The following is a 16,805-nucleotide window of genomic DNA, read 5'->3' on the forward strand; positions in this document are numbered from 1 at the left end:
ATGAGCGGAGGTGTAGATGTGGTAGGTGATGTCTGCCAGGGGGACAGGGGTTGATGACCAGGAGGAAGAGCTAAACACCTCTATCACAGGAGGCTGCTGAGGGGAGGACGGCTCATAATAGTGGTTGGAATGGAGTGAATGGAATGGTCTCAAACACATTGAAACGATGTGTTCAATCTGTTTCGATACCGTTCCATTTATTACGTTCCGGCCATAACTAAGAGCCCGTCCTCCCCAAATGAAGGTACCACCGGCCACCTGTGACCTCTATAGCTTTGAACCTTGACCTTTCAGTTAGGGGCATGGATAAGATGGGAGTGTAAAAGAAGAGAAACAAAGGTGATTGAGACGTATTGTAGTTTATAGCCTTTACTGAGAGGCACCTCATGTCTATGCTGTCACTCTCGCTCTCGCTTTCTCTCTCTCTCTTGTTGGCTTGGCTCTCATCCATCCCCACTCTGTTCCTCTCCGTCTAGTTCTGTGGCGACATCATGGGGGAGTGTGATGCCCTCCTGCCCCTGGCGGAGGCGTGTGGAGATGCCGCCCTCCTGGAGGTGCGCTGCAGCTTCGTGGAGGTGTGTGCCTGGGTCACGTCTGCCATCCTGGGCCGTGTGGAGGAACGGGCAGGGGAGGTGCCCTCTGCCGCCCCCTTGAAGAACCTGATTGCTCTGCTGGGCACCAGTATGTACATCCACCAACGGCTGTGTCACTACGAGGCCCAACTCAGAGAGACTAACACCACCGCAGCCAGAGTGTGAGTCTGTTTAGACTGCGTGTGCGAGTTTGTATACTGTGTACGTGCGTGCATATGTGTGCACGTGTACCTCTGTTTGTTTCCACACACAAGAGCATAATAGTTGTATTAAACACCACCCACTCCCCTTGTTCAACAGTCCACCTTCCAACTCCCTTCTCAGTTACATAATCACTACAACCCTGTGTCATGGGCAGGGTTGGGTAGGTTACTTTCTAAATGTAATCCGTTACAGTTACTAGTTACCTGTCTAGAATTGTAATCAGTAATGTAACTTTTGGGGTACCCAAACTCAGTAACGTAATCTGATTACGTGCAGTTACTTTTAGATTACTTTCCTCTCAAGAGGCTTTAGAAGAAGACAAAAATGTATGTTACCAATTGAACGACATCTATTGCAGGATAAATCCATGTTAAAGTTTACATAGCTGGCCATATATGGATGTTCAATTTTACTTCATGGTTTGGTTATGTGGGCTCCCGAGTGGTGCAGCGGTCTAAGGCACTGCATCTCAGTGCAAGAGGTGCTTTCTACTACATATAATACGATTAAATTATTACTTTACATTAAAAATCAAAGTCTGTCAGAATTCCAGTCTTTCCAATACATTATACCCTTTGATCTTCAAGAATAGGACTTGGAAATATGGAAGTATAGATTAGCCAAATTGTTTTACCTGAGCATGACCCCAAAACGAAAGACCTATTTGCCAGCCCTACTCTGTTGTTTATGATTGTGTTGTCATGAAGGACTGATTGGGCTCATTGATTCGAGTTGAAAAATAAATTCTGCACTCATGGAATGGCATGCTTTAAGCACCACTGAAAAGTGCTATTTACATGTGAAAAATGAATGCCATATGCTGCATTTGCTATAGGCCTTTTGTTAACCTTTTTGTTGGTGACACTTTGATATCTTGATCATTTGCAGCTGTTTAAAGGGCAAATCCACGGATGAAACAATAACAAAAAGTCGCCCAGCCTCTCTTTTGGTAAAAAGATGAGGGATGTGCCTGGAGGAATATAACCACTCTCAGATGAATAGACAGAGCTATGGATGCAAGGACTGGCCATCCATTATATAAAACGTATAGTTTTAACCATGTTACATTTACAATGTTAACAAACATTGGAGTAAAACAAGCTTATATTTTGGGTTCTCATGGAGTATGACAGTTGAACTAAGCTTATGAGGCATTTACAAGTTATATTCTTCAAGAATCTATGGATATATCCATTGATATATAGTCCACAAATGAATGTAGCAACTACAGATGGCCCCTTTAAGTCTATCCAAAGTGTACGAGTTTGTGCATGTGTCCATTAGGCCTATGGATTTTAATTTTATCAGCATGAATTAGATTGAGCAATAAAAGCCCCATTTTTATTCCGTAGGCTGGGATCCGCATTATGCAGCTGTTGCAAGAATGTATTTTTCACTGGCTGTAACTGGCTTCAAAAACAATGATTGATAGGCAGCTTAAACTGCTTGAATTCAACCACTATTGGGTTCAAATACACATTTAGATTTGTGATCAGCCATCCACAACAACCACAATCCGTAAGGCGCAAATAGCTAAATGAGAGTGCAGCAGTGTGATTCACATCAAGGCGCTTCGTAGATATCAATAATAAGTGATATCTGTATCACCGTAGACTACACCACTGTCATCCTTACCTCCAAGCGTTTATTCAAGTTGGATCATTTTGGATGCCGACAGCAGTCGCACCATTGGAAGACATAGCTTGGACTGTAGCCTCCAAAAGCCTATTCCTCCTCTTTCCCCGCGATCCATCAAACACATTTGGTGTGTCATCATAGTGGTCCCTGACTTGTGGTCAGACTCGCTCAGGTGGAACAAACGTCAACTTGCACCTTTTTTCAATGCTGATTTGAATGTCATTGAGAAAACAGAGAAGTGCCAATGATTTTTTGTGGTTGAAAACATCCTGAATTTATCCATTTCTGAATTTAAAAGTAATCCTCAAAGTAATCATCTAGTTTTTGTAAAGTACCTGTAATCCGATTACAATATTACATGTTACATGTAATCTGTTACTCCCCAACCCTGGTCATAGCTAAAAGAAAACTGCACCTTCATGACAACAAAGATTTAAAACAAGCAGAAAGCCATAAAAAGCCAGGGGGTTCACCAGACATATTTTCCAAAATATTCTGGGGGATTTATTGATGTCCAGTGTAGTTTCTCAGCCAAGGGAGATTGTCAGAGCACTGCCAAAGGTAGTAAAACTCTGTAATTGAGTTGTAAAGAATCTGCATATCTGTGTGCGAGCGATGGCCTGACTGCACCGTCCGTTCGTCTGTCTGGTGGAATGGAGGAGATGTGTTGGTTGGAAAACAGATGTTGCCTCACAAACTGAGCCAAAGGTTAAAGGCAGAGGAGAGGGAGAAGGCTACAGAGAGCCTGTGTGGCCTAGCGCTGACAGAGAAGGCTGGGGAGCAAGATGGAGAGAGTTTGGAGAGAAGGGGGTGGGCTGTTTGAAGGGGGAGGGGCTAAGAGAGAAGGAAGGGAGGGAAATGATGGAGTGGTTCTAATCACAGCCATTTGTGAATACATCTGGCAGATTTATTTACCTCCTAGTACCCCTTTGGCCACTGCACTCCACGTATCCCTCCTCAAAGTGCCCTGCTTGCCCATGTGCCCAACCTCTTCCCTCACGCCCCCCACCTTCATCTGCCCTGTGGCCCCTCACCCCCTATTCTCTTGAACTGACCCCTCCCCTCCCTGACTCCCTTCCCCTTTCTTTGGCCCCTGTGCAATCCTGTTAAATGGTATTCCTGTATGTGTGTTGTTTGTGGCCCTGCAGCACCATGACACTGCTGCCCATCCAGAGGTACCAGGATGTGACGGAGCGCCTGAGAGAGCAGCTGGCCAGCTACTGTGTCCAGGTGTGCACCAGCACTATCCTGCAAGACGCAGAGAGCCACCACTGGGCTGACCCCAAACCCTTCTACGAGGTGAGCTAGACCACAATTACTGCATGGTACTCTACTGTAGCAAGCGTTTCGATAATGCTCTCTGTGCTAATTGAGATTCTCTGAAAGTATTTGTCAGCAAGAGAGAGCAATGGAGTCTTGTAGTGTTTTTTTGTGTGTGTTGTGTGTCTATTCAAAAAAAAATTGTCGCTACAACTATGAAGAGCTCTCTCTCTTTAGATGTATTCCCAAAATGCACTCTTTGCGTTATTAGCACCCCCTTCGCCTCCCGCCCCCAAACTCAGGGCTCCACTCTCAGCTCTCCCAGCACATCTGGGGCTCCTGTGCTTCCCTGAGGGCTGGTGGGATCGAGGCGTCTGCACTGTGACCATCTGGAAACAGGGCTGCTGGAGCCCCTGTCCAAACTATACCTATGCCCCCTAAACCAACCCAGAACCCCCTCCCTCCCTCGCCCACTCCCTCCCTCTCCCTCCATTCCCGGTCACTGAGGTCAGACAGGCCTGCTGTGTGCAGGTGTGTTTTCCTCTGTCTGTCCTGGATCCTGGAGCTCAGGGGAGGCAGCTTAGCTCTTCCGGCCCAGACCCAGCACCAAGACCCAGAACCTGGCCAGGCCCAGCCACAGACAAGTCTCAGCCACACGTGCACTTCCTCTTGGTCCTGGTACAGATTGTAATTCAGGGGGGTCTGTTGGGTCCAGAGGCAGAGGATGGAGTCTTAATCCCGGACGTATGGTCATGCTCTCTGTCCAGAGACAATCCCTAAATGATTGGCTTGGGGGAGGAGGGGGAAGAGGGGGTTGAGATCATTACTAGATGTCGAACATGTTGTTAATAATCTCTCTTTGGTCACAACACCAACTTTTAGGACTGTTTCCCCCCCCCCCTTGTCTGAAAGCAATTAGAGACAGGAAACCAGCCTCTCTCATTATGTCTCTCTCTCTCTCTCTCTCTCTCTCTCTCTCTCTCTCTCTCGCTCTCCACCTCTCCTGTCTCTCTCTCTCTCTCCATCTCCCTCCTCTCTCTCTGTCTTTCTTTTGCAACATTTCTTTGACCCGATGTAAAACCCATTCATCTTTCTGTCATCTAATTTCAGTGTGTGTGTGTGTGTGTGTGTGTGTGTGTGTGTGTGTGTGTGTGTGTGTGTGTGTGTGTGTGTGTGTGTGTGTGTGTGTGTGTGTGTGTGTGTGTGTGTGTGCGTGTGCGTGTGTGCGTGTGTGTGTGAGTGAACATCTGTGTGTTTAGTGATATTCCAGACTGTTCCCCTTGTCTGTGATGCCTTCCACAGATCAGGGCATGAAAGCAGTCTTTAGTCACATAGGGGAACAGGAGCCCAGGTGCAGAGTGCAGGTGGTGTGACCATGGGGCCTTCTATGTGTTGACAGCACTGTCTCTCTCTCTCTCTCTCTCTCTCTCTCTCTCTCTCTCTCTCTCTCTCTCTCTCTCTCTCTCTCTCTCTCTCTCTCTCTCTCTCTCTCTCTCTCTCTCTCTCTCTCTCTGTCTCTGTCTCTGTCTCTTTCTCTCTCTTTCTCTCTCTTTCTCTCTCTTTCTCTTCTCTCTCTTCTCTCTCTTTCTCTTCTCTCTCTTCTCTCTCTTTCTCTCTCTCTCTCTCTTCTCTCTCTCTCTGTCTCTTTCTATATCTCTCTCTCTCTCTCTATTTCTCTCTCTCTCTCACATTCATTATCTCTCTCATTCTCTCTCTTTCTCTCGCTCGCTCACTGTTTCTCCAATCTATCTATCCATCCATCCATCTCTCCATTTCTATATCTCGCTCCCCCCCACCCTCTCTCTCTCTCTCCCTCTCTCTCTCTCTCTGCAGGGTGATAGGTGTTCATTCTCAGTGCAGATGTGGCACTACTTCCTGACTGGGCTGCGTACTGACCTGTGGTTGGCTGTGCCGGGCTCTGTGGGGCGGGACGTGCTGGCTCAGGTGACCAGTGAGAGTCTGCAGGTTCTGGTGCAGAGGTACTCCAGGGCACGGCCCTCCTACAAGAGGCACCTGCAGATCAGGTACAGTATGGTATGAGGCTGGGCTTCCCCACACACACGCGCACATATGCATACAGGAACACACACACAGACAAACATGCATACATACACTCATATACACACACACATTATTGTTAGTGTTGTTGGTGTTGTTAGTGTTGTTTTTATTGTTAGTGTTGTTAGTGCTGTTTGTGTTGTTTGTGTTGTTAGTATTGTTAATAGTGTTAGTATTGCTAGTAGTGTTAGTGTTGTTAGTGTTGTTTGCATTGTTAGTATTGCTAGTGATGTTAGTATTGGTAGTAGTGTTAGTATTGCTAGTATTGCTAGTGGTGTTAGCAGTGTCGGTGTTGCTAGTATTGTTAGTATTGCTCGTATTGTTAGTGGGGTTAGTATTGTTACTATTGTTAGTGTTGTTTGTGGTGTTAGTATTGTTAGTGCTGTTAGTATTGTTAGTGGTGTTAGTATTGCTAGTATTGTTAGACTTGTTAGTAGTGTTAGTATTGTTGGTCGTGTTAGTATTGTTAGTGGTGCCAGTATTGTTAGTAGTGGTAGTATTGTTAGTGGTGTTAGTATTGTTAGTATTAGTGGTTGTATTATTGTAAGTGTTGTTAGTAGTGTTAGTATTGCTAGTATTGCTAGTGGGGTTAGTATTGTTAGTATTAGTGGTTGTATTATTGTAAGTGTTGTTAGTAGTGTTAGTATTGCTAGTATTGCTAGTGGGGTTAGTAGTGTTAGTATTGCAAGTGTTGTTAGCATTGGTAGTATTGTTAGTCGTGTTAGTATTGTTAGTATTGTTAGTATTGTCAGTGTTGTTTGTGGCGGTAGTGTTGTTATTATTGTTAATGGTGTTGGTATTGTTTGTGATGTTAGTATTGTTAGTAGCGTTAGTATTGTTAGTAGTGTTAGTATTGTTAGTAGTGTCAGTATTGCTAGTAGTGTTAGTATTGTCAGTGTTGTTTGTAGTGTTAGTGTTGTTAGTAGTGTGTGTGGTGTTAGTGGTGTTATTATTGTTAGTGCTGTTAGTTTTGTTAGTAGTGTCAGTATTGTTAGTATTGTTGGTATTGTTGGTGGTGCTAGTATTGTTGGCAGTGTTAGTATCGTTGGTAGTGTTAGTATTGTTGGTCGTGTTAGTATTGTTAGTGGTGTCAGTATTGTTAGTAGTTGTAGTATTGTTAGTGGTGTTAGTATTGTTAGTAGTGTTAGACGTGTTAGTATTGTTAGTGGTGCCAGTATTGTTAGTAGTGGTAGTATTGTTAGTGGTGTTAGTATTGTTACTATTGTTAGTATTGTTAGTATTGTTAGTGGGGTTAGTATTGTTACTATTGTTAGTATTGTTAGTATTGTTAGTGGGGTTAGTATTGTTACTATTGTTAGTATTGTTAGTATTGTTAGTAGTGTTAGACGTGTTAGTATTGTTGGTCGTGTTAGTATTGTTAGTAGTGTTAGACGTGTTAGTATTGTTGGTCGTGTTAGTATTGTTAGTGGTGCCAGTATTGTTAGTAGTGGTAGTATTGTTAGTGGTGTTAGTATCGTTAGTATTAGTGGTTGTATTATTGTAAGTGTTGTTAGTAGTGTTAGTATTGTTTGTGGCGTTAGTATTGTTAGTAGTGTTAGAAGTGTTAGTATTGTTAGTGGTGTTAGCATTGCTCGTAGTGTTAGTGGTGCTAGTATTGTTAGTGTTGTTAGTGTTGTTTGCATTGTTAGTATTGCTAGTGATGTTAGTATTGGTAGTAGTGTTAGTATTGCTAGTATTGCTAGTGGTGTTAGCAGTGTCGGTGTTGCTAGTATTGTTAGTATTGCTAGTATTGTTAGTGGTGTTAGTATTGTTAGTAGTGCTAGTGGTGTTAGTAGTGCTAGTGGTGTTAGTATTGTTAGTTTTGTTGGTATTGATAGTGGTGTTAGTATTGCTCGTATTGTTAGTGGGGTTAGTATTGTTACTATTGTTAGTGTTGTTTGTGGTGTTAGTATTGTTAGTGCTGTTAGTATTGTTAGTGGTGTTAGTATTGCTAGTATTGTTAGACTTGTTAGTATTGTTGGTCGTGTTAGTATTGTTAGTGGTGCCAGTATTGTTAGTAGTGGTAGTATTGTTAGTGGTGTTAGTATTGTTAGTATTAGTGGTTGTATTATTGTAAGTGTTGTTAGTAGTGTTAGTATTGTTTGTGGCGTTAGTATTGTTAGTAGTGTTAGAAGTGTTAGTATTGTTAGTGGTGTTAGCATTGCTCGTAGTGTTAGTGGTGCTAGTATTGTTAGTGGTGTTAGTAGTGTTAGTATTGTTCGAGACAGTAGTATTGGTAGTAGTGTTAGTGGTGTTAGTATTGTTGGTAGTGTTGGTAGTGTTAGCATTGTTAGTGTTGTTAGCAGTGTTAGTATTGTTAGCAGTGTTAGTATTGGTAGTGTTGTTAGTATTGTTAGTGGTGTTAGTAGTGTTAGCGGTGTTAGTGTTGTTAGTATTGTTGGCGGTGTTGGTATTGTTAGAAGTATTAGCGCTGTTAGTATTGTTGGTGTTGTTAATAGTGATAGTATTGTTAGTGTTGTTAGTAGTGTTAGTGTTGTTTGTGTTGCTAGTATTGTTTGTGATGTTGGTGTTGTTAGTGTTGTTAGTGGTTTTTGTGTTGTTAGTATTGTTTGTGCTGTTGTTGTTGTTGGTGTTGATCGTGTTGTTAGTGTTGTTAGTGTTGTTGTTTGTGCTGTTGGTGTTGAGCGCGTTGTTAGTATTGTTATTGTTGTTAGTGTTGTTGTTTGTGCTGTTGGTGTTATTGGTGTTGATCGCGTTGTTAGTATTGTTATTGTTGTTAGTGTTGTTGTTTGTGCTGTTGGTGTTGTTGGCGTTGATCGCGTTGTTAGTATTGTTATTGTTGTTAGTATTGTTTGTGCTGGTGGTGTTGTTCGTGTTGTTGTTTGTGGTGTTGGTGTTGTTGGTTTTGTTGATGTTGTTAGTGTTGTAGTGTTAGGGTTAGGCTCAGTTCCATATTGTTCCTCTTGGGCTTGACGTGGGGGCCTGAACGCTTCATTAACACATACTAAACACACCCTGAACACATGTGAGGCCTTCAGTCCACAACTGCCTCCCATCACCGCTGACGGATGACAGGGTGCAGGTCGTCCATGAACTAGTGTTGGGAGAGAGGGCTTGTGTGCTTGTGTGTGGGTGTGTGTGCGTGTGTGCTTACACTGTGTTACATACAGGCTTCCCAAAGAGAGAGAGGAAGTGTAGGGTTCCTCTGTCTATCTCTGCTCCAACTCACAACCCTCACATGATTACACTAAGACACACTTAGGAATGCTGTCCGTCTAACTTAGAACGGTGATGACAGATTTGGCTCCCGTGAAGAAATAGTCCAATAAAAGCCCTACAACCAATTGAGGAAACAGATTTACTGGTTTTTGGACATGAAAGAAGCCATTTTTTTTTTTACATAGTAGAGCGAAGGCCTCAGGCCCGTAACTGTCCTGTCATAAACTCAGCAGGAGGTTTCATCTGGCTCGCCAACCATGTTGTCATGTCATGATGTCATGCCTGATGAGAGTAAGGGATGCTCTGTGTAGTGTCTAACCCCTTCTCTCCCCCCCCCCCCCCCCCCAGGTGTGACATCACGGTGGTGCTGCTGTGTGTGGAGCAGCTCATGTGGAGTGTGTGTGAGCGGCCCGAGGCGCTGGCGCAGTCAGAGCCGTCGGTGGCGGGCTGCGTCTGGGTCGCCTCAATCCACAGCCTGTGTGACCAGCTCCTGACCACGCTGGTCATCGTGACCGCACCCCTGCCTCAGCTCTACTGGTACAGACACAGCCTCTGACATCTGATCTCTCACACCGGCCGCACTAGCCAATCAGCTGTAGCGCATACTGTCTGCCTTTCACCGACCTCAAACCTCTGGGAACTGTCGTCATTTAAACAACCGCTTAGTCCCAGGGTTTCACTCTGACATCATAAACCTATATTAATGTACATTACTGCAGCATGGTAAGATTAACCTGGCTTTGTTGTAACAGACCACTCTTTATGCAGGGTGTCATACCGCGACACCATCAGTTCAACCACCATTTGCTGTAGGACGCTGAGTGTACAAAACATTAGGAACACCTGCTCCTTCCATGACATAGACTGAACAGGTGAATCCAGGTGAAAGCTATGATCCCTTATCGATGTCACCTGTTAAATCCACTTCAATCGGCGTAGATGAAGGGGACCGGTTGGTGTCAAGAACTGCAACGCTGCTGGGTTTTTCCACGCAGAAGAGTTTCCCGTGTGCATCGGGAATGGTCCACCACCCAAAGGACATCCAGCCAACTTGACACAACTGTGGGAAGCATTGGAGTCAAACATGGGCCAGCAACCTTGTGGGAACGCTTTCGAACACATTGTAGAGTCCACGCCCCGGCGAATTGAGGCGGTTCTGAGGTCCATACACAGTCACGGCGTAGGCAAAGGACACATAGAGCTGATATGCTGTATTCTGATGGCTATGTGTCATATCCCTCAGGACTTTCCAGTACAGACCTGGAGAGGGCTCTGTGCCAGCTCTGGCACATTCCCCAGGCAGCCCTGGCATACACTGGCTCAGTGCCATCCACCCTGGCCTGTTCACCCAGCAGGCAGCACGGTACGTAACATACGCCCACTCGCACAAACTCTTACACGCAGAGAGTACACCCACCACGGTCCAAGGACCTTATGTCAAGCGCCATATGTGTGCTGAGTTAGGGCCGTATACTCTGCAGATATAGCTCTGCTAGGGCGTCGTCTTCGCGAGGGCCCCCAGTCTTCCCCAGGGACCGTAATACAACACAGATGCCGTTAAAGAAGTCGAGGTGGGAATCAATAGTGCTGCTACACACACTGTGTTTATGTTAATGGCTGCTGAGGGGGGGGTTTCACTGAGGGTGTGAACAGAGACGACTGTTTCGGAGTGGGAAGAGGGGTGGGTTGTGTGCGTGCATGCGTTCGTGTTTGGGGGTTTGGGGAGGAATGACTTTTCTGACCTGAGAAGGTGCACTCAGTCACTCTCCGCCCTCGCCCCGTACTGCCCCCACCCCTCACCACCCTTACTCTTGGGTGATGTCATCGCAGGCTTAGAGAGTGCAAATCACCCCCCCCCCCCCCCCCCTCCAACCTCTGCCATACTCCCTGAGAGTTGAAATGTTTATGACCTTCTTTATTTTCCTCATGTTCAGCGATGGCAGGGTGCCTTGCTGTGCTGTGGTTCCCTGGCCAAATCCACAGGTCCTTCCATGGCTGGGCCCGGTAACCAGACCTTCCCTCAGCTCAGCTCCTCACATAAACCGACTGCGATGATTATTAAGTAAAACAACAATAAAAACACAAAGCACGTCGATAAATCAAGCAGCATTATGGCCAATCAAAAGTGTGGTGCTCTCTGTTTTGACACTGGAAGCCGACCCTGTGCTGTAGCCGGTCAGATTTATCACAGCAGTTAAGGGAGGATCTCTCCTGGATTTGCAGCCCGAGTGACATCATAAATTGCGCCGTCGGGTTAAGGCATAGTGTTCCTCACTCAAGCAGCAGGGTGCACCACGCTCTCGCTTTTTGTCTGGAACGGGATGGCTAACTTTCCCTCCCCCTTCCTCCGCCTACTTTCTCTTGCCCTTTATCAGGTTTTTATTGAGACGTATACAACACACGCCCGTGCACACTCACACATTCACACACATGCACAGTCACACGCAAACTCCAAGGGACACGCCTCATTACACCCAGCTGGCTGCAGCCTCATGGTTCTACAAAATACATAGAGAGTTATGCTGTATATTTATGTATGTATTTGGCTTCTCCCCAAATGTTCATTTGCTTTGAGCTGGCCAAGATTAAATGTAATTCCTTCCTGGTGCACACTCTAAGTAAGCGAGCATGAAGGCATTTGCGGACTAATCTGGTAGGGGAGGAACTGACATTCAAGGAAGTTGCTATATCATAACAGGATATTTGCGGTTCACGGATGTGCGTCCTCCCTTGTCTGATTGGACTGCTTTCTATCATTCTAGTTACCCGACGCTGCAGATCTGTCACTGTTGTTGTGTGTTGTTTCTCCCGCCGCCGTTTCTCCTGTCCGTCTGTCCGCCTGTCCTGTGACTGTCCCGGTTGAAGGGAGGGCCTGGCGGGCGAAGCGGCCTCCGAGTGCCAGCTGAGGCTGCTGACCTCTGACCCAAGATGCAGTCCCAGATTGCTGCTGACCGCCATCCTGCACAGAGACTGTCACCTGCTGCGAGTCCTCCTGGAACACTCCCGTAAGACAACACACTCTGATGGAAATGCTCTAACAACCCGCTCGTCCGACTGAGTTTTCTGAGATGTTATGTTGTTGTTTTGTTGGTGGCACAAACTCTTCGTTCTCCCAAATATGATATATATTTTTTATTCATGTGTTAGATCTTTATTAGGCAAAGTGAAACCAAAGACAAGCCCTCCCTTCCCAGAGGCCCATGGGTAGGATAGTGTCCACTTTGGTTATGATACCTTTAAAATGTAATCTGTGCCCAGGGCCCCAATGGAACTAATCACATTCACGCAGTGCCTGAACATCTTTGGATGTGGCCCATTTGTTTTATGGAGTTCTCATCATCCTCCTCATCATCATCGGGGCCTTCATCATCCTGACTAAATCAATAGAGAGCCGTAATAAACACCCAACAGGGCTAACCTGAGCTCACACACTGACCTTTAAAACATCTCCTTCTCCTCTCTCCACATTGGGAAAGTGTAACCTTTAAAGACTGTTGTGCACTTGCACATTAATTCACATTAAAGCGACCTCATTAATAACAACGCCGGCTAGCTAGCGTCGCCCGGGCCTGCACTGCACCGCCGTAAATCAACATCGCCACCACACCGAACTCTACCTCGGAGACCGGCTAATTAAGAGGAACCAGACAAACCCGGCCATCCTCCTCGTCCCAACTCTCAGCAGCCACTGCTGCCTTAACTGCTCTCTGATAGGTGGGTCTGTCCTCTCGCGCAGCAGCGCCAGCAGGCCGGGCAGGGGTTTCTGCTACGCTAGGTCCTCTCTGTAAATGAGCAGCTTTATACACAGGACTGTTTTATTATCATCACACACTGTGTCTGCTTCCAATTACAGACGAGAGAGAGAGAGAGGAGAGAGAGAGAGAGAGAGGAGAGAGAGAGAGAGAGGAGAGAGAGAGAGAGAGAGAGAGAGAGAGAGAGAGAGAGAGAGAAAGAAAGAGAGAGAGAGAGAGGGAGAGAGAGAGAGAGAGAGAGAGAGAGAGAGAGAGAGAGAGAGAGAGAGAGAGAGAGAGAGAGAGAGAGAGAGAGAGAGAGAGACTCCTCAGAGATGGAACGGTAGTCTATCTATCATAACTCATCTCCGGTTCCATAATGGGATAATTATTAAAAGGTGTCTAGTTAACCCGCCATGCTCTTCAGCACCCCAAGTGGAAATGAATATAAGTCCCCCCTTTCCCCTCGACGGTGGGCATGGCGCTATCACCACGCGCCCTCTCCTTAAGGACCAATTACCAGGCCGACAGACTACAAGGCGGCAGCATTATCCACATAATGCAGTGTAATAGAGTGATTGTAGGTCAAAGGATGTTTGACCACTTTTTTTTGTGCCACGTCGGGAGAAAAAAACCCAGAAAGGAAATCAATTCCCATCAGTGGTTGAGCGGCGATGGGCTTCCTGGCTTCTTATTAAGCCGGGTGATATTAGGGCCCCTGCGTCCCTTAATGCGGCAGGTAATTTAGGCCTGTCATTTTAAAACAGTCCAACATTTGTCAAGGGGGAACGCAAACAGCTCCCTGCCTTCCATCAAAGGGCCCGCTCATTGAGTGTTGCGTTGCATTCGGCCTCCTATTCAAATACCTGTCATCTCCCACAAAAACAGACTGACGGACGGCCTCTGGACCTGTGCCACGGAAGGAACACAGATGATCCCCCTCCCCCTCGGCCCCTACCCCCACCTCCCACCCCCAACCCTCACCACACCATGCCTGCAGCGACCCCCACAAGGACATCCTGGCAGAACGTGTTCTTACTTATTTCCTGCCTTCCGTCTACTAGATATTCATCCACAAGAGGCTTGGGGATTCAGTTGTTTTTGTATAGTTTCACTAAAGATGTGTGGGTGTGTATTTTCTATGCCAATAGTTATTTTGTTACCTTTCGTTGGCGTGTCCCAGTTTGGACAGCCTTGACAGCCTTGAGATATTTTCTCGCTTGACGCGTTTGATATTGCTTTATTTCCACCTCTCCTCAGCCCCCACCTCGAAGGTGCAGCTGGGGAATGTTCTGTATCATGACGGCTAAGGTTGAAATGGAAGGTTAGCAGTGCACGGCCATATATTGCAGCTGAAGAGACCCCATTCAAAACTGACTCACACTCCCAAACGTGTTTGAATGCTTGGGTTTCACTTATAGTCCTTGGCATTTTATGTGTGTCTGTCACTTCAACTTTTCCTAAAAGAGGACTATATTTTCAGATTTCTGCATGGAGGAGGAGGCAGATGCTGATGCTGTGTCTCCTGTGAAGAGCGATGCTGGAGATGAGTTTATGGAGGCTATGTACAACGTGCTCAGCTCTCTGAACAATTTCCCCAAAGCCCTGACTCTGGCCCTGGAGACTTACTTTGACAGAGGACACTTATGGGACTATCTATACAGCCTGGCAGGTATTCAAACCTCATTGTTGATATACAGAACCTGTATTTTACACTGGAGTGCACTGTACTGTAGGCACTCGAGAGCACACAATGCAGGATGCAGACTGCGTTTCCAAAGAAAAGCACTGAAGAAACCTACAGTTGAAGTCGGAAGTTTACATACACTTACGTTGGAGTCCTTAAAACTTGTTTTTCAACCACTCCACAAATTTCTTGTTAACAAACTATAGTTTTGGCAAGTCGTTTTTGTGCATGACACAAATAATTGTTCCAACAATTGTTTACAGACATATTATTTCACAGTGTCACAATTCCAGTGGGTCAGAAGTTTACATACTAGTGTACACTAAGTTGACTGTCCCTTAAAACAGCTTAGAAAATTCCAGAAAATTATGTCATGGCTTTAGAAGCTTCTGAGAGGTTAATTGACATAATTTGAGTCAATTGGGGGTGTACCTGTGGATGTATTTCAAGGCCTGCCTTCAAAATCAATGCCTCTTTGCTTGACATCATGGGAAAATCAAAAGAAATCAGCCAAGACCTCAGAAAACAAATTGTAGATCTCCACAAGTCTGGTTCATCCTTGGGAGCATTTTCCAAATGCCTGAAGGTACCACGTTCATCTGTACAAACAATAGTACGCAAGTATAAACACCATGGGACCACTCAGCCGTCATACCGCTCAGGAAGGAGACGCGTTCGGTCTCCTAGAGATGAACGTACTTTGGTGCGAAAAGTGCAAATCAATCCCAGAACAACAGCAAAGGACTTTGTGAAGATGTGAAGATGCTGGAGGAAACAGGTACAAAAGTATCTATATCCACAGTAAAACGAGTACTATATTGATAACCTGAAATTCCGCTCAGCAAGGAAGAAGCCACTGCTCCAAAATTGCCATAAAAAAAGCCAGACTACGGTTTGCAACTGCACATGGGTACAAAGATCGTACTTTTTGGAGAAATGTCCTCTGGTCTGATGAAACAAAAATAGAACTGTTTGGCCATAATAACCATCGTTATGTTTGGAGGAAAAAGGGGGAGGCTTGCAAACTGAAGAACACCATCCCAACCGTGAGCACGGGGGTAGCAGCATCCTGTTGTGGGGTGCTTTGCTGCAGGAGGGACTGGTGCACTTCACAAAATAGATGGCAACATGAGGAAGGAGAACTATGTGGATAACATCTCAAGACATCAGTCAGGAAGTTAAAGCTTGGTTGCAAATGGGTCTTCCAAATGGACAATGACCCCAAGCATAATTCCAAAGTTGTTGCAAAATGGCTTAAAGACAGCAAAGTCAAGGTTTTGGAGTGGCCATCACAAAGCCCTGACCTCAATCCTATAGAAAATGTGTGGGCAGAACTGAAAGAGCGTGTGCAAGCAAGGAGGCCTACAAACCTGACTCTGTTACACCAGCTCTGTCAGGAGGAATATGCCAAAATTCACCCAACTTATTGTGGGAAACTTGTGGAAGGCTACCCGAAACGGTTGACCCAAGTTAAACAATTTAAAGGAAATGCTATTAAATACTAATTGGGTGTATGTACATTTCTGACCCACTGGGAATGTGATGAAAGAAATAAAAGCTGAAATAAATCATTCTCTCTACTATTATTCTGACATTTCACATTCTTAAAATAAAGTGGTGATCCTAACTAACTTAAAACAGGGAATTTTTCCAAGGAGTAAATGTCAGGAATTGTGAAAAACGGAGTTTACATGTATTTGGCTAAGGTGTAAGTAAACGTTTGACTTCAACTGTATGTCCTAACTTTGTCATGGTCCCTGATGTTCAGATCTGGATCCAAATATATCACGTTTTGGGAAATAGCCAACTTGAGCTGCAATTGATTTAGTTTGACTGGTACAATGGATCCAATGGAATAGTCCCAAAAGTACAAACCCCAAGCTAAATTATACACACCTAACATAAACTATATGAAACTATTTGAGATGTCTATTTGACCCACGTCAGGTTCAAATCAACGTATAGGTTAACGGTATTAGCAGTTATGTGGCCGTGTGTGAGTGCGTGTGAGTGCGTGTGTGCACGCGTGCTAGTGTGTGTGCATGCCCATTGGTAAATACTGTCGTCACCATTCTAACGAATACACCACGTCCGAATTGGGCTTTTATCGGAATGGATTCGAGGCTCAGTACAAATAATCCTAAACTGCAGCGCAAACCCTCCCTTAACTGGCTCTCTGGTGACTGTTTACGTGTTGTCATTTCCATTACGAAACATAGAAAAAGTCCCGCTCCAACATCAGCTCATCCTGTCGAGCTAATCGTACTACTAATCGTTCAGTGCTCAATAACACAGACTGCAATTATTCCCTGACACGTCCTTTTCTCTGGCGAAAGCTTTGATTTTGGGTTTAATCAGGGCTCCTGTGGAGTCCCAGCTCCTTTTGCCATAGTTTTTTTCTCCATCACATGCGAGAGGTAATTATTGTTGCATAAATTAGGGTGATTGGATAGG

The 16,805-nt window shown here is 45.3% G+C and overlaps 1 protein-coding gene across 4 annotated transcripts in view; it reads left to right on the forward strand.

Moving 5' to 3' along the window:
• Positions 1–16,805, forward strand: part of kiaa0825 (KIAA0825 ortholog) — a 155,898-nt gene that overhangs the window by 33,940 nt on the left and 105,153 nt on the right. For all 4 annotated transcript variants that reach the window (XM_071353902.1, XM_071353903.1, XM_071353904.1 and 1 more), the window contains exons 8-14: positions 477–754; positions 3,584–3,734; positions 5,529–5,719; positions 9,282–9,470; positions 10,177–10,296; positions 11,799–11,938; positions 14,148–14,336. In XM_071353902.1, the coding sequence (XP_071210003.1) occupies positions 477–754; positions 3,584–3,734; positions 5,529–5,719; positions 9,282–9,470; positions 10,177–10,296; positions 11,799–11,938; positions 14,148–14,336 (1,258 nt within the window). The remainder of the gene's footprint in view (positions 1–476; positions 755–3,583; positions 3,735–5,528; positions 5,720–9,281; positions 9,471–10,176; positions 10,297–11,798; positions 11,939–14,147; positions 14,337–16,805) is intronic.

This window comes from Salvelinus alpinus, chromosome 19 (genome assembly GCF_045679555.1).
Source record: "Salvelinus alpinus chromosome 19, SLU_Salpinus.1, whole genome shotgun sequence".
NCBI classification, from domain to species: Eukaryota; Metazoa; Chordata; class Actinopteri; order Salmoniformes; family Salmonidae; genus Salvelinus; species Salvelinus alpinus.